This window comes from Plectropomus leopardus, chromosome 8 (assembly GCF_008729295.1).
Source record: "Plectropomus leopardus isolate mb chromosome 8, YSFRI_Pleo_2.0, whole genome shotgun sequence".
Taxonomy (NCBI): Eukaryota; Metazoa; Chordata; class Actinopteri; order Perciformes; family Serranidae; genus Plectropomus; species Plectropomus leopardus.
In genome coordinates, this window is record NC_056470.1 from 6,053,732 (window position 1) to 6,071,163 (window position 17,432).

The window sequence follows — 17,432 nt, forward strand, 5'->3', positions numbered from 1 at the left end:
CCATGGCAAACCGAGGAACATGGCATTAACACAGAAGCCAGGTAGGAAATGTACACTCATTCGGCTAGATATAGTGCTCAGCAGTGCCGCCCCCGTAATCAGGATACCGGTGAGTCATTGAATAAAGCCCCGTGACAAATTAATGGGCACTATGCTATACATCCACCCACCTTAGATTACAAACATGGCCCCAGATGGTCACCAAGAGTGTTTGGGTTGTGACCAGCTAAAAGCAGAGGTCAAGTGCACGGGGATCACCAAATCCTTCTTGATATCAAGGCAAGTTGAATTATTTAGGAGTCTGCCTCAAGAGGTGAATATTACCTCTCCTTGCACTCCCCGTTACCATTGGAAGTGTGCACAGATGGTCCTTCCCGTCAGCTGAGGTGGCCACAGAAGGAGCTTATATGTGTCTATATGTGGGTGTGAGATAAACGAATGTATGTGTCAGCCACCGGGCTGTAATTGGCCTATTTGTGCACCCTGCCCCTAAATGAACGTGAGATTTCCTCTTCCAATGGCCCCCTGCTGTTGCTGGGTTGTCCCACTTACAAATTCCTGCTGGACTCCTGTCAACAATCCGACTAAATAATCAGCTATCAAATCTCTGATGGTGTGAACGCACATCTGCGCCGCAGCAGCACGCCGGTGAGAGCAATCTCTTCATCTGTCAAGTCACTGTTAGTCATCACCGGATCAAGGGAGCCGTGTCTTTGATTAGAAAAAATCAATGTGTACACTGCGGAGGCTTTTCTCTGTGGGCTCATAGCGTATTGAAAAGAAACATATCTGACAAAGACATCTACAGCAGCAAAATATATCTCCGCCCGGACCGCTTTTTTTGTTGCACTCTATCATGCAACACTGTCAGAGAGAACTGTCGGATAAGTGTAAGGGCGGCTTCTTCCTCAGCCGATCTCAAGTAAACATGACTCTTGAGTCAAGGTTTTTATTTAAGTGTCTCCGGTTATTCCCTCTTTCGTCGTGTCATCAAAACATGACATGTCAGCATCGCTGAGGAAAAAGTTTAAAGATCTATGACAACAATAAACACACCTCAAGCAAGTGCAACTGTCTCAGTAGATGGCCAGCCTTGGCACTGAGCTCCTCTGACGTATAAAAGCTGTAAAGCAGACTGGCAGTGAGGCAATTTGAGGTTGCAGAGAAAGAGAAATCTGTGTTAGACATTACGTGGGAAAAAAATCGACAGCAGGTGAGGGTCAGGGGTGTTTAAAAGAGAAAGGAGGGGGGTGAGATAAAGGGAGAGGGGTACTGGAGATGATATGCTCCTGGGAAACAGCGCATAGAGGAGAATGAAGAGTATCCAGAGGTCTTATGACTCATGTGCACTTCTACTAGACTGGACTGTGACGGACATCTACACACACACGCGCGCACGCGCGCACACACACACACACACACACACACACACACACACACACACACACACACACACACACACACACACACACACACACACACACACACACACACACACACACACACACACCCCCCTAACATACAAATATCTGGTCTGCAAAAACACACAGCACTGCTCATGTACATTGTAAACACTGGTAGGAACATCTCACTTTCCCTTACACACACAACACACACACACACACACAAAAGTTTGCTGTTTTTCATGGAGAAAAAAAAGTGAAGAAGAGACAGAAAACTGGAACAGGGAGAAAAGCAAATAAGTGGGAGGGAAGGAGAGAATGCAAAGAGAGAAATGAGGTGTGTGTGTGTGTGTGAGTGAGAGAGAGAGAGAGAGAGAGAGAGAGATGAGGTGAGGAGGCGGAGAGATGAGAGGCGAGGGAGGGAGTAATGTAGACAGGGTGGGTGGAGAAGAGAGGGATAAGCCTCACTTGGATAAAGGATTCCAGTGGAGCGAGGAGGGACTTTCAAGTGTTGGATCAGGAAAACTACAGGTCTGTGCTCCCTTACTCTGACGCTCCGGACACACTGGACGAGAGAGCAACTGAAGAGACAGACAGATGGAGCCAGGAGGGACACCAGGCCCGGGGCTGACACAGACCGACATGACCTCTCCATCTGGCTGTTTAACCTAATCTGAAGACTGCTACAGGACGGATGACTGAACACCGGGACTGAAATTCAGCAGAAGTTGGGGGGAGTTCACGATGGATGTATACAAATGTTTGAGTGTACTTTTCTTCACTCTTCCACCACAAGGTAATTAATTTCCCTTTCTTTCTTTCAGCTGCTTCATCTCTTGATTTGTTATCAAATTAAGGGACTGTGTAAAAATTATTAGTGGAGAAAAGTGGGGTAACAGAAAACAAGTAATGTTGTGAATCCTCTGCCTCGCTAGAGTATTATTTTTAAGTTGCCAGCCACTGCAAGCATTTCTGATCATATTGACTGATCTTACATTTTTTTCTTTTAATATATAAAGATTTAATACATCCAAATAAAGAACAGATATTCTGTGTTTATATACAAAAACCCATTTTATTCTACCTTCTTCCATTCCTCTTTTATCAACACTTCTCATTAAAAAGAAAAGAAAATTGCAGAAAATTGCATTTTTGTCAGTCATTCTAAAGTATAAAATTGATTTGATATTTACAATTTTGTTTTTGTTTTTTCTAAAAATATATTAAAACTAATAATATGAAAATATTAAAACTATTTTTGAGTTGTAAGGGAACATCCCCCAAAATGTTAAACTAATAATATTAATAATAATAAAAATGAAAATAATGTTATTTTTGAGTTGTAGTGGAGCATTCCAAAAACGTGAATGGCAGTAAAGCATTCGGTCATAAATGATGAAAAATTTTGTCAGTGGCAGTGAAAGTGGTAATTGTTTAGGAAGGCATTTCTATGTTAATTGGTAGAGAAATTATCACAGATACATTTTTTTTCATTCATTTTGGGTAAAAATACTGGGCTCCAGTCAGTCAGCACCAACAAAGTTGATGCTTGGGCCCGGGTCTATAATAATAATAATAATATAATAATAAGCTCTTTATTCAGAAGTAGAAAGTGGCTGTATTTTCTCCATTTTGTTGTTTTAGATTAGTTTATATCACACATGTATTATTTTGACATATTGACAGGAGGTCATCACAGTTTTGTTTTTCATAAATGAGTAAAAGGGTACAAAGAAAATATTAAAGAAAGCACTGGAGGGTTTTGCGTTCTTTCTTTTTTTATAAAACAGGAAAATTTTCTACAGTCCCTAACAAAGCTTGACCTAGAATTTCATTAGAAAGGAAATACTTTTTTTTTCAGAAGGCAAATCTGTAAAAATCACTAATACAATCACTGACGGCAACATACAAACTTCAAAATACAACAACTTTTTGTTTTCGATTGTTTACATTAGACAAAGACTCGCAAAGCACCTGTGTTGCTTAGTGACCCGATAACAAGCTTTATCAGCCTAGTTCATAAGCGGGACTTGATTGTATGGAAAGTGGTATTAGCTGCTCATGCATTATTGGCCGACGAGAGTACATTGATCAAATAAGGACAGAACTGGGTCCTGTAGACACATCTAGATAACTAATCAGAGCAAAACTGTTTGGCTCGTGCTGTGCAAAACTGAAAATATCAGCAAATTAACATAACTCGAAATGATATTTGCTTTGTGAAACAGACTTAATCAACTTTTCTGATGCCTTACATAACTCGTTTTGTTTGATTTTTTTGTGTGCATGAATAAATATAAGAACAAATACCAACAATGACAAACATCCAGGAAGGAGCAAAATAAACTGGATGTTTTCACTAGAATTAGAAAAAGAAACCCATCTCAACAATAGGAAGCATCAAGGAAAATGTATTGACTCAAAAGGGATGGTACTGGATGTTCTTACAAAAAACATCAGAAACGATAGTTGAGTGATTATATGACAGCCAACTGGAATGAAAAGCTTCAGGTTTCTCCATTCTAAGTGATCAGTAACATCACAGTCTGTACCGATGCTATTCATAGTGTCCTATAAGGCACATGTGCAGATGTAAACTCATTCAACAGTTTTTCCCGCACACATTTACTGCTCTGACCCACACATTGTCAATGTCACGACACCCTGCGAGCTCCCCCATCTAAACCCATTAGATGTGAGGCTGCTTTAGAATCTACTGGAGTGTCCCTCTTTATTTAATATCAGCTGCATTCAACAGATATCGCTCTGAGCTGATGTAATGAAGCAAAGGTATCCGTGTTGCTTTCTTTTGTCAGAAAATGTAGACACATTTCAAGGTTGTTAAGCTTCTAGAGGTTTTGAATACATTCAGGTAGAAAAGGAAGTAAAGACGTCGGGGAAGAAAGAAAGTACATCAATTTAATAAGATATTGATTCCAAGCCTTTAAAAACTGAGGATGCCAGTTTTCAGGCAACTGAAGGACAGCCCATCAGCTTTGATTGAGTAGGTAGGAGAACCTGAGAGGAAGGCCGGCAGCATGACAACAACACCTGTGTCCCTGTTTTAAGAAAACAACTTGGAACAGCAGAGCATCTTTGTCTAAGATGGATAGATGGATAGGTGGATAAATAGGTGAATCGTTAAGTAGGGAGATACAGTTGATAGATACGACAGATACGGTAGATACATCATAAATTGATATGATTGATATCGTAGATGGACATAGTAGATACATACATATGTATATATATACAATAGATACGTAGATAGATATGATAGGTACAAACCTAGATATAATTGGGCGATGGATAGAAGTGATGGATAAAAATGTTAGATGTGGTAGATAAATACAGTACATACATTAGATAGATATGAAGATAGATACAGTAGATGCGGTAGATGGACATGGTAGAAAGTTAGATACGATGGATTAATACAGTAGATACAGTCGATGGGGTAGATAAGATACGGTAGATAGAAATGGCAGATATGGTACATAGATAGTTATGAAAGATAGGTAGATAGATAGATAAAAATAGATTAGATTAGATAAAATGTAGGTAGTTCGGTGGGTAGATTGACTGGGTAAATATGGTAGATAAAAGAAATATGATAGGTAAGATACAATAGAGTTGATAAATTCGTTAGATGGATATGGTAGATAGACATAGTGGATATGGTAGATAGATGTGATAGATATGGTAGGTAGGTAGGTAGATTTATATGGTAGATGTGATTAGATGTGGTAGATGATACATACAATAGTTAAATGGATAGATGGATAATTAGATAGAGAGAGAGATAGATGCAGCAGATGCAGTTGGTAGATACAGTAGATATGGTAGATAGCCTGCTGTAAATAGGGTAAATAAATAGATAAATAGCCTTCTTGTGCATTCACACGACTCAAGTTATAATGAGGTAATAAAAACCATCTCCTAGCTCCAGTACAATTAATATAATGCGCAATAAACAAAATATACAATGCTCCACACAAGGAAGACATTGAAAAATGCAGCAGTGCCAGGCGTAATGAAATATCAGTGAGGCTGCTGAAACAAAATCCCAGCCTATGATGAATTGCCATGCCATTGAATTACCTGCACAGATGCACCATGTCCAGAATAGAGAAATGCTTAATTGAATATGAAAAAAAGGATTGGAATACAAAGGACATTGTACTGTACGAGTCTCGGGACGATCCTCTAATTGTTCCCAGACCTTGTTAGGTCATCCTCAGTGCGGGGGTGGGGGGTGGAGGGCTGAGTGTGTCTCCATCAGAGCGCGGCCATGGCAAAGAGACACCGAAGCAGGGCGGGTGAGAGGGGGCGAGGGAGGGAGGAGACGTCTCGACAGATCGCTCCATCAGCACGTCTGTTCGGAGACGAAACGGATGTCCTCAGACTCAGATTCGTGCTTCCTCTTTTCCCGGCTCCCATCTCCTCCCTCCTCCCCTCTCCCTGTTTGTCTCATCTGTCAGATACAGTCCCGTGTAACCATATGCCACCTGTATAATAGAGGTCACCCTCTTTTTAGATTACACTCTGTGCATTGAATTCATCACGTGTGCATGGATAGGCTAAATCTATTATAGATTAATGTATTATAGATGGGAGAAAATTGATTCAGTATTAATAACATACATTTGAAATCCTGGGTGCTATTACAAATATAAATGTGCAAAAAGAGAAACAATTCAAACTGGTTATAAATCTAGAGAAGGTCACTGTCAAAACAAATTGTCATACATGAGTGCAAAGTAGCTATATTAACTGATGCATCCATGTGCATTCCGAACATGTAAGTGTATTGTTTTAAACTACTAAAAATACATTAAATGACACACATGGGCTAAAAACTAAATGTTATTTATCCAAGCTTTCCTTATGTGTCTGCTCTCTTCCTCTCTTTCCTCAGTTTGTTCCCAAGTTGGACCTCGTGCCCACGCTGAGGAGAGGCTGCTCCAGGATCTGTTCATAAATTACAATAAGCTCTCTCGACCTGTGGAAAACACTACAGACACCGTGCTAGTCCACTTTGGACTATCTATTGCCCAGCTTATTGATGTGGTGAGTATAACCCTACTGCTTTGTCAAGTTCAACCACTATCCAACACCAGATATGTCCATCAAAGTCCAGCCGAAATGAAATTGCTTTTTCATTTATCACTGCTCCAGCATACAGATCTGCTCTGTGAGTTACGCTAGTCTCCTCTGAGGAAAACAATCAATTCATATTGGCACTCCCACATTAGTTCTCTATCTATGTAGATGCTTTCCGGACAGTCAATCAAATCACTTAATTATGAACCATATGTGAAGATACTAATAATGTCACTGTTCTATGGTTACAACAGTCAATAAGCAACCTACGCAAAAAGGCTTTCTTACTCAAGTCTTCTCCTTATCTTACTTAAAAACATGAACAAACATCTTGTCCTTCACCTTGGCTTGCTAAACGCAACACCAAACAAATATTCTGGCCCAGTCATCCGATAAAAATGTAGGCATTGTACGTTTCTGCAAACCATAGACAGACATGTTATATTTGCATGTTTCATATGTATCATCAAAGTTTTAAAGTGATTAAGTATTTCAGCTGTCTTTGCCATCTAAAGGTGGAAGGGATGGTAGATGGCTTGACATCCAAGTGATAACCTCTAAAGATGAAAAATGAAGCCAAAAACTTCAGTTCCATGAATGCCCACTAGAGGCTGGCTCCTAAGGCGAGTGAATTCCCATAGACGCCTATGTTAAAATGCCCAACTTTATAGTAGAAATGAACACGCTTTTAGCCTGGTACAAAAACAGTTTGGGTTTCTTTAGCTAATTTTAACATTCATGACAACTGTACAGGGGTAAAATTTTATATAACTCACCCATTACATTTTCTTAAGGTTTTAGGTTATGTATATTTAAGGGCAGGCCACTTGTGTGAAAGGCTATCTGTGAGGCATTACTATGGTCTATGAGTCAGATCCAGCCCTCGCTCATCCACATCTCCACCCTCTCGTTCAAATATGGTCTCTGGCTTCAAAAAGATGGCAACAGCTGTAACAAAGTACTTTATAACAGCAGTCCACAAACATGTCACAGTAACTACGTCCATTACTTTATACATTCTATGGTGACACCAAGGTGAGACGCCTGCCAAGCTGCAGACTGGAGCCCTGCATGGGACTGTTTTCCTAATCCCACTCCTGTCTGCTCCCACTGGATTTCTGACCATTACAGCCTGCCGACAGAGTGTTATATATTCCCGCCAGGTGTGTGTCAGCTCCCACCTGCACCCGCCAACATTTTCTGACCGTACATGTTGGCACAATAGATTGATTATTTATTATCTGAAGTCTCCTCCCATCCTGCAGGTTAAAAAAAAAGGATGTTATTTTACTGCGGTACAAAGAAAGATGTGCACACCTGTCAGTAATAAGAAGTGTGATTGCATTCTAATGCATAATAACATTCATAATTACAGTTATCCTGGTTTCTGTGGGACTCAGGGGTGTTATTATTATCTGTAGTATTTACTTTATCTTATTTTGCACCTCACTTGTTGATGTCTCCATCCTTCATGTAAATTGATTTTTTTTTTTTTTTTGAACATCTGCTCCTACTTGCAGCAAATATTAAAACCTCCTGGTCCCGTGAGATTTGTATGGTGTCCTGTGGGATCCGCAGAGTTCCCTTTCCAAATGCAGTTTTCTACTTCAGACAACAACAGACTACTGTTCAAGGTCGACAAAAAACAAATTTTTTTTTTTTTTGGCAAGTTATTGCTACACATTTAACTGCTTTTTAGCCACAGGGAGGTGCTGTGGATCAAGAGGTGGCATGTCTTAGCTCCCCTCCAGACCTAATACTTTTTTCACAATCCAGGGAGGAGGCAAGCAAGCCAAAAGTTGGGGGTTTAGTAAAGCCAAGACATAATCTTTTTTCCCTAAGCATAACCAAGTGGGTTTTGCACTTAAACCTAACCAAAAATTAACCACAGCATTGTTGACTACTAACATTTATTCTGTCAACTAGGTTAAACATTTACAAGTGTCAAGTGCGCTGTTAGTGATAGTTTGCAGACTGAAAAGCAAATAAACTGGTCAGCTCAGCACATTAAAAAGCATGTAAACTTACCCAAAAACTCACATGCTGGTGTAGTCCTTCAAAAGTTGATTCATTGTTATAAATGTTATGATGGTGTTGGTGCAACGCAGTTTTGTAAATGACCCATTCTGTCTAACGTATTACATTCATTGTGATAACAATAGCAGCCATCTCAAAGCTACACCAGGAAAGAGAGATAAATCTAAATATACAGATCACTTATCAGCGGAAATGAAACCACAACGGAAGAGATTGAATTATTTTCCCAAATTAAATTCAGTTGTCAAGTGTGCTAGCACTGGCAGTAAATATTCAAATCAACACCTAGCTAGTCTTAACAAAATAACATCTTTATTCTCCCTTGTTGTATCATTGCATTACAGACACAAATTATTTTGCAGGGTTTCTCTTTGGCAAAAAGCATTTTTATAACACCTCTAACTGCCATTTTGAGCCATGCAAAGTTACCTGGTGCAGCTTCAACACTGAATATGTGCAGCCTGCAACACTACAGGGAGGATTCTCCAGGTTTTTGACACACAATTAGGTGACAGCACTTGCTCCACATGCCTGGTAGTGAGAGTCAGCCCTTGGTGAAGTTGTCTTCCCATACAATGGGTTTTCACTGACTGCTGTGTCTTAGATGTTGCAGGGAAAGAGCTGGAGATAGCAGCTTGCCAGCAGTGGCGGCAAAGCAACAGTGAGGGTGTTTTTGCACAACGCACTGCATAATGTTTTTTTTTCTGGCATATTATACAACTAATCTGTCTTTATAAATAGAACGTATGTATGTTGATTTCTTCTTTAACTGTTTCATGAGCACCTGCAGTAGCTTCAGTAAGTAGGTGACCAGAAAACAAGATGTTGAAAGTTATTCTAGACATGTAATGACAAAGTCCTGATTGACATAAAATTCATTTCAAAGAAGATAAATGTTGTAATCATTTTCTCTTCTGTTTCTGTGAACAAAAGGATGAGAAGAACCAGATGATGACCACAAACGTCTGGGTGAAGCAGGTATGTAGTAATAAGCAATAGGGATGCACGATAATAGCAGCACGACATGGGTATCAGCTGATAATGGCTTTTGAATGAAATATCTGTTTCATTATTTATTTATTTATTTATTTAGTTAATTGACAAACTGAACATGTTAGATTGTTGGTCTTATTTTGCACAATGAATTCAATTACAAACACTGAAAAGCATTGCACTTTGTGTCCATCTGCTGGTGGGCCATCACAATAAGAATATGCTTAATAAGATGTTAATTCACTGCAGAGGAGACTTGACGATCACTAAAATTAGGTGGGGAAGAAAAAGTGGATATATCAACATGGGCATTGGTTACTGGCAAAATAAGTTGTTATGTATCTGCATATTGCCCTATCGGATATATACAAAAAATCCAATATCGTGCATCCCTTATAAGAGATAAAACACACGCTAAAGATACAGTCTAATATAAAAATTCACAATATAAAGATGATCAATCTTTTCCTACAGGAGTGGAACGATTACAAACTTCGCTGGAACCCGGAGGAATACGAAAATGTCACCTCCATCCGTATTCCCTCAGAGATCATCTGGAGGCCTGACATCGTCCTTTACAACAAGTGAGGATCTGTACCAATATCTTGTTTTCATGAGATGAATCTGTAAGACATTCATGGCAAAAATAATCAAATAGCAACTAATGTTCTGAGTTTGATGATTTAATTCCAACAGATGGCATGACTGGAGGGAAAGCATGAAGATGTTGTTGTGCCAAACATCTTGTCCTGTGCCAATGTCATAAAGTAATTTAGCTAAAGTAAGAGTGGACAAGGTCAGCCTTAATGGATGCGGTTACAAACAAAGCTCGGTACATCGGACAAAGCAACACATTAGGCTGGGAATTAGAAGACGAGATGTAATTGGATGTGTTTCAAAGGGCCTTGGATCAAATGCATTCAGTGGGAGTGCCCCAGGTAGACCTGTGTTTCTTTCACTCTGAATAAGAGGAATCAGCTCATGTGGAAAAACTGTATCAGAAACAGGCAAACAGAATTAACTGAATAAAGTAGTCAAATTCACATGTCATTATACAAACATGATTTTACTCTGTCATGATGAAATATCTGAGGCTCAGTCATGGTGCAGCAGCTTTCCTGCACAGGGTATTTCAAAGTCCTTGACGTGAGACGCTGAGTAAAATAACAAAATGACATGACTTGAATCAAATTGCTTTGAAAAAGAATCAAAAAGGATTTTGTGACTCAGCCAAGGTGGGACCAAGTCATTGTTTTGCAACACACAAGCAAGACTTAAGTATTTGCACTCAAGTTCAAAGTCAAAACTGTTGAGTCCTAAGTGTGTTGCTTTGAGTTTCCAGCCTGAAAGACGTCATAATGTGCTCTTCACTAAATTTAATGACATTTTAGCAGAAGTGTAATGTATTCAATTTACAAAAAATTATAAAGGCTTTTTAAAAATCTGTTTTTGTTAAATAAGTCGTTTGGAAGTTGCTGTGTCTATATCTGTAATTTTTTACCTGCAGGCTTTGCATACTGCAGTTCTTTTTATGATGACCACTGCATGGTTTTTGTACACAAACAAAATACCTTTGGTATCTTTTGTTTGGACAGGTGCTCAGTTAGGTAGCATTATCTTCATGATAGTCTTCTGCAACTTACCTGGATGCTGTCAGATTGCTTAAAACAAAGTGGATCTTGGGAATTAAGTATCAAGTCCTACTTGAGTCCAAGTAATGTTACTCGAGTTGACAGCTCTGGTGCTCAGCTTTCTTAGTCTCTGTAAATACTTGAGCAGCAGAGTGGAAATGAGTTGATATCTGATTTCCGAACCTACTGGAGATGCAATGATTGATGATGCAATGAACGATTTCTACATGAATTCTCCACTAATAGCTGTGTTATGTTGGTAAAATGCTGACATTCAGGGGTGGAGCAAGATACTGTAATATATTTGAGGCTCAGCTCAAATCTGAGGGCCCCGGCGGCATTCTCCCCCACTGGAGATTTTTCCCATTTTTGCCAACTAAATGCACTATTTTTCATACCATTTGAGATGTTGCAATGCCTGAAAATCTGCACAATGTTTGGAAAAACATGATAGTTGCAGAGGAAAAAAAAAACGTCCGCTGGAGTATACACACTATGTAACTGATCTCCAATTGTTGTCATCATTCTGAAACCATAACAGATATTGAGAATTATTTTCTCTCTTGCCACTTTAAAAGAGGCAAACATTGTCTGATGTTACTATTTTAAGGTATGTAACATAGGTAGGTTAGGAATTTGGCCTAAACAGCAACTTCAATTGTGACACCTATTTTTGTAGTGGTAGAGTCCACAGAATGAATGTTCAGCTGACATATGTGCTACATTTGAATTCATCCCATGACTACAAATCAAGGATATCAAACATGCCACGTAAATATGATTTTCAATACTTTATAATAATGAATGTTAAGCCATTTCTTTAAGGAATAGGGCTTTTGAGAAGGCAGATGCCCAGATGTTATTGTCTTGATGTGACTGTTAAATGTAGGTCTTGAATTTATGACCACACCAAAATACAGTATGTGACCAAGGTTAACTTTACTGTTATACTGGATCAGACTGAATGATAATATGCCTTGGCTCTTCAGTGGTCTTTACCATGTCAAAACATAAGCTAAAATTTGACAACAAGGAAGGAATCCAGAGGGCCATGGAAGGTAGATGTTCAGAACACATACAGGCAGAACAGAAAGAAGGCTCATATAGATAGACTCATAACCGATGTCTATATGTACTGAAGGTAATTGCAACAACATGCATGGACAGATGACTAGGTCAGATGATGATCTGTGGCAGGAAGTAATGGGTGGGACTCAGCTGTGTAATGGCAGGGCTGGAAAGACGGAGAGATTTTTATAAAGATTGATGAGATTATATAGGCAGGAGAGACTGGAAGGTGCGGCAGCCGTTTTCATAGATTAGATCACTGACTTCCAGTATTTCATCCCTGGCACCAAGAACAACGTCATGTGCCAAATTTAACTTTCGTTTTATGGTTATTGAGACAGCACTGCCAAGTCTTTGATTTGTTCGGTGAAACAGGCATGTAAATGTGAGTGTCATCGGTATACATATATCAACAAAACTTGTGTCTTTGCCGAATTTGAGCAAATACTAGCACATAGAGGGTGAGTTAAAGAAGAGAAAGATTTGAATTATAGAATATAGATAGAATAATTATAGAATATTTTCCAGTAAATGTATTCCATTGGAATATTTTTGTTTTGAAAGAGTACAAGTAATGTACAAGTTAATATTTTGTGTTCTTTGCACTTGTCAAAAATAGACCTAATTTGCTCTTCAGTAAAATAGTTTGTAGTTTGTAGTTCATAGTTGTTGAAAGCAATTGCTTTAATAACTATCTATGGCTTTTTGATTTACTGATAATTGCACTAGTACAGTGACATAGAAAATTATGTTATGTTTTAACCTGAATTGATAAAAAACAGTTGAATTACTTTTTCCAGAGTTTTCTATTGAGAACAAATGACCAAACTCCATCCACTGAAGCGGCTGAGATATAGTTGAAAACAAGATGCTTTGCATATAAGATTCAAGGTCCACTTGACTAAACACTTTTGTCATCTAAAAACTATTGCTTGAAGACTTAGGCCAGACTTTAACTCTTTTAATGCAACATTTGATGAAGGCAAAAATTTACATATTGAACATTTCTTTCGCTTTTGTTCTCTCTTATACCCTGTTCTTTATGTGCAGTGCTGATGGTGACTTTGCTGTAACTCACCTCACGAAGGCACACCTGTTCCATGACGGTCGGATAAAGTGGATGCCACCAGCCATTTACAAGTCGTCATGCAGCATAGATGTCACCTTTTTCCCTTTTGATCAGCAAAGTTGTAAGATGAAGTTTGGCTCATGGACCTATGACCGCGCCAAGATCGATCTGATCAGCATGGCCAGTGATGTGGACCAGATGGACTACTGGGAGAGTGGCGAGTGGGTCATTGTCAATGCAGTGGGCAAGTACAACACCAAAAAGTATGAGTGCTGCACAGAGATCTACGCCGACATTACGTACTACTTCATCATCCGGAGGCTTCCGTTGTTTTACACGATTAATCTTATCATCCCCTGTCTTCTTATCTCCTGTTTGACCGTACTGGTGTTTTATTTGCCGTCACAATGTGGAGAGAAGATCACCTTGTGTATCTCAGTGTTACTGTCCCTAACAGTCTTCCTTCTGCTGATCACAGAGATTATACCGTCCACATCGCTAGTGATTCCACTGATTGGTGAATATCTCCTGTTCACGATGGTCTTTGTCACACTTTCCATCATAATTACTGTCTTTGTGTTAAACGTACATCACCGTTCACCCCAAACCCATGGCATGCCTCACTGGGTGCGGAGAGTGTTTTTGGACATGGTGCCTCGAGTCCTATTCATGAAGCGTCCACCAGGCACAGCCAAGCAGCACTGCAAGAAGCTCATTGAGTTGATGCACCGTCCTCCCACCATATCTGCAACAGGCAACTCACAGGCCTTTTGGTCAGGTTTAGAGACAGGGTTGAGACAGACAGCCCAGGTAGAGAAAAAACTAACAAATACTCCCTCTGACAGTCCAAGCATCCTTGTCTGCTCTCCTTCTCCACCCTCTTCCCCTCTTGATGACCGCAACAAGGAGGAGCACACCCCGAAGGCCAACATATTCTGCCAGTCTGGTCAGTATTCAGTTCTCTCTGAGAAGCAGTCCCTAAGGGGACACAATTCTGCAGCTTCATCTTCTTCCCAATTGTCCTTGCCCCCATCTTTGCCCCTGGGCCCACTTCGCAGTCTATCCAGGGAAGAACTAAATACACTCGCCCCAAATGGCCGCTCCCACAGTGAAGAGCAAGTGTGTGACCAACAGAAGGAGCTTCCCCAGAGAGCTGGGAATCGGTGCCGATCCCGCAGCTTCCAGTACTGCTGTCTGCATGATGAAGGGCCTGGACTGGTGGCACTTGCAGGGTGGGTGAAGAAACAAGCCCTCACTGACAACCTGGCTGAGCCCATCACAGCAGAGTCCACTAAAGACGCATGTACCCAACAGGAAACTGTGGTTCCAACTATTTCCCCAACAATTCCAACTATTTCCCCAGCCATGCAACGGGCCATAGAGGGAGTTCAGTACGTTGCTGATCATCTCAGGGCAGAGGATGCAGATTTTTCAGTGAGTTAAAATTTTCTCCATTTAAGTAATAGTTAAAGCCGTGGTATTGACATAAGAGTTTATATTCATGTAGTGCTCATTTTTGGAAAAATAAAATGTCTTTTTGTGGAGATGTTTTTAAACTTACAATCATAACCTATTTAAAAGTTTCCCAGAGCAAATCAGACAAGTGACTATTTTCTGAGACTTAACCTCATGTTGTCTGTTCATTGGGCTTGGGCAGTATGTAATAATTCACCTGGGTATTAGGTATATCACAGTATAAGTGTGCAGCACTAACAGGCCCCGATGTCCCCCCATCCCCCATCCCCCAACAGCGAGTGCACAACTTGCTTTCAGTTTTTCAGACTAATAAATACACAATAAAACCCCACAAAATGATAGGAAAACTAAATATTTTCACACATATTTCCTTATTAAACAGAGAAATACAACTGTTTAACTTCTGAATTCAACTTTCCCTCGGTCATGGAAGACTGACGAGGCTTTATTTCCTCATTAACTCATCCTAAAACACACTTCCTTCAAACTCGATAGAAACAAAATTAAACTCACCTGAACTGTCTTGGTTACTCTTGCTAGCAATAGTTAATAAGTCCACTGTTCCAGAAATCACCAGCTCCGGATTGATCGAAAGAAATCCTTAATTTGCCAGGATGTAAAAAACAAAACAAAAACATGCCGCTATTTTCCACGGTCTCTCTCTGCTTGCTGGCCGCCAGCTGTTTATAGTCCTGTAACTTCTCCCTCCTCCGACAGTGGCCCTGAAGTGCAAAACACAACGACAAATCACAACCTCAAATAAGAAAACACAACTGTAAATCATAAAACACAACCGCAAATCAGAAAACACAGCAACAAATAAGATACACAACCACAAATCAGAAAACCCAACTGCAAATAAGAGAACACAACTGGTAGGTAGGTATACCTACCCCTTCTGTTAGAAGTTAATGTTGTGTTTTCTTATTTGCAGTTGTGTGTTGTGATTTGTAGTTGTGTTTTGCACTTCAGGGCCACTGTATCCTCCACTAGTTGTGGTGGTGTCTTTCAGCTTAGTTCCCTGGTCCACCAGAGACTGGAGACTAAGGTCTGGGGATACGTGCTATGCACTACATACAATGAGTTTAGTGGAAATCGGAGTGCCTGTATTTATGTTGGTATTGAGAAAACATGCCATCTGGATTTATGAATATCCTGGTGTACCGTGATACCACCCAAACCTACTGTTCATGTGTCATACTGTGGGTCTTCAGTTTTGACTGTCTAGAAGTTGCATAACTCATTTTTATGACTTTGAAATCAGTGAGAATGTATTATGATTAAGAAACTGCTAAGCTGCAAAAAGCTTTATAGCATACAGCACAGAGTCAGTGTTCATTGCTGAGTCGTTCCCCCAAAAAAGGTCCCTTCGTGGAATGTGAAGGGGAGTTTGAAAATGTATACAATTATTCTAACATCCTCTAAAAATTACAAGATAGTAATTGCATCCATTGACACCAGTCATTGTCAAAGCTACAATGCACCTTCTTTCTCCAGCCAGAAAAGGCCTGTTTTTGAAACAATGGGACCTCGGTAATTTGACCTTGAATTTTTCATAAGAGACGAGCACGAATTGACTGACATTTAGGGGATAGCTGCCTCATAATGAAAAAATCAGCCATTCGAGAGAAATCAATCAAGGGTGAATACTGACAGCTGGTAAAAAGAGAGGTGGTGTGGTGTGAAATTTGAAATGTCCCTCTCTGCTGTGTCTTCTCTCTGCTAGGTGAAGGAGGACTGGAAGTATGTGGCAATGGTCATCGACAGGATATTCCTCTGGATGTTTGTAATGGTGTGTATACTGGGATCTGTGGGACTCTTTCTTCCTCCTTGGCTGGCTGGGATGATCTAAAAGGAGTCTGAGAACACTGACAGAAGACTGTCATATATTGTAAAAAAAAGAAAAGAACTGTTTATCGTTTTTGTTTTTACTTTCTATTTTCCAAAGGACCTACAAGTCACACTCCTTGGTTTTGCCCCAGGTTATCAAAAGGTTACTCACGGAGAAGTGAGATGAAATATCACTCATTGATTCCAGTGGGCATATAAATTTTTTATGAGGGCAAAAGGCCAACAGTAAAAATGCCTTTCCACACCTCTCCATTTTGACATTGAACTGTGAAGCTAATTTTTTCACCTTTGTTTTAAAAAATATACAGAAAATATTAGAGATTAACCTATTTACACCTGCAGAAGACGCCACAAAAAAAGACTCAGGAAAAGATTTTTTTTCTGAGACAGTAAGATGTTTATGAGACTGTATAAGGTTCAGTTTTGATATCCCTACTGCAATGCCAATGTTATATTATCCTGACAATATTCATAAAATATTCAAGTTTCAGTGCAACCTGATTTGTCAGAATTCAGTGAAGGATTTCTGGGAAGGTGTGTGTGTGAGCAAGAGTGAGAGAGTGTGTATGTGCTCAAGTGTGACACTCTTTTTTTACGGTCACATCTTGGGTAAGCAAACATACAGCTCTTTAATTTTCCAATCCTAGCAGTTAAATAAACACATCTATTCAATATTCAAGTAATTATTTTATTACAACCACAGCACTTTGGTTAACAAAGATGGACTTGAAGCCAGTCATGCATAGCCCTTCATACTCTCAACCCCAGCCACCTAAAAAAGGCAAGACCAGATTTAATTTA

The 17,432-nt window shown here is 39.7% G+C and overlaps 1 protein-coding gene across 1 annotated transcript; it reads left to right on the forward strand.

Moving 5' to 3' along the window:
• The first annotated feature begins 2,084 nt into the window (after positions 1-2,084).
• chrna4b (cholinergic receptor, nicotinic, alpha 4b) lies at positions 2,085-17,156 on the forward strand. Its single transcript, XM_042492210.1, has 6 exons — positions 2,085-2,199; positions 6,322-6,473; positions 9,477-9,521; positions 10,011-10,120; positions 13,286-14,738; positions 16,507-17,156. Exons 1-6 carry the CDS (start codon positions 2,148-2,150, stop codon positions 16,630-16,632), a joined length of 1,938 nt encoding a protein of 645 aa, XP_042348144.1. The 5' UTR covers positions 2,085-2,147; the 3' UTR covers positions 16,633-17,156.
• Positions 17,157-17,432: the final 276 nt, after the last annotated feature.

Coding starts and splice junctions, on each gene's coding strand:
- chrna4b (XM_042492210.1), top strand. CDS start 2,148: ATGGATGTATACAAATGTTTGAGTGTACTTTTCTTCACTCTTCCACCA. Junction 10,121..13,285: donor GACATCGTCCTTTACAACAA/GTGAGGATCTGT, acceptor CTTTATGTGCAG/TGCTGATGGTGACTTTGCTG. Junction 14,739..16,506: donor CAGAGGATGCAGATTTTTCA/GTGAGTTAAAAT, acceptor TCTCTCTGCTAG/GTGAAGGAGGACTGGAAGTA.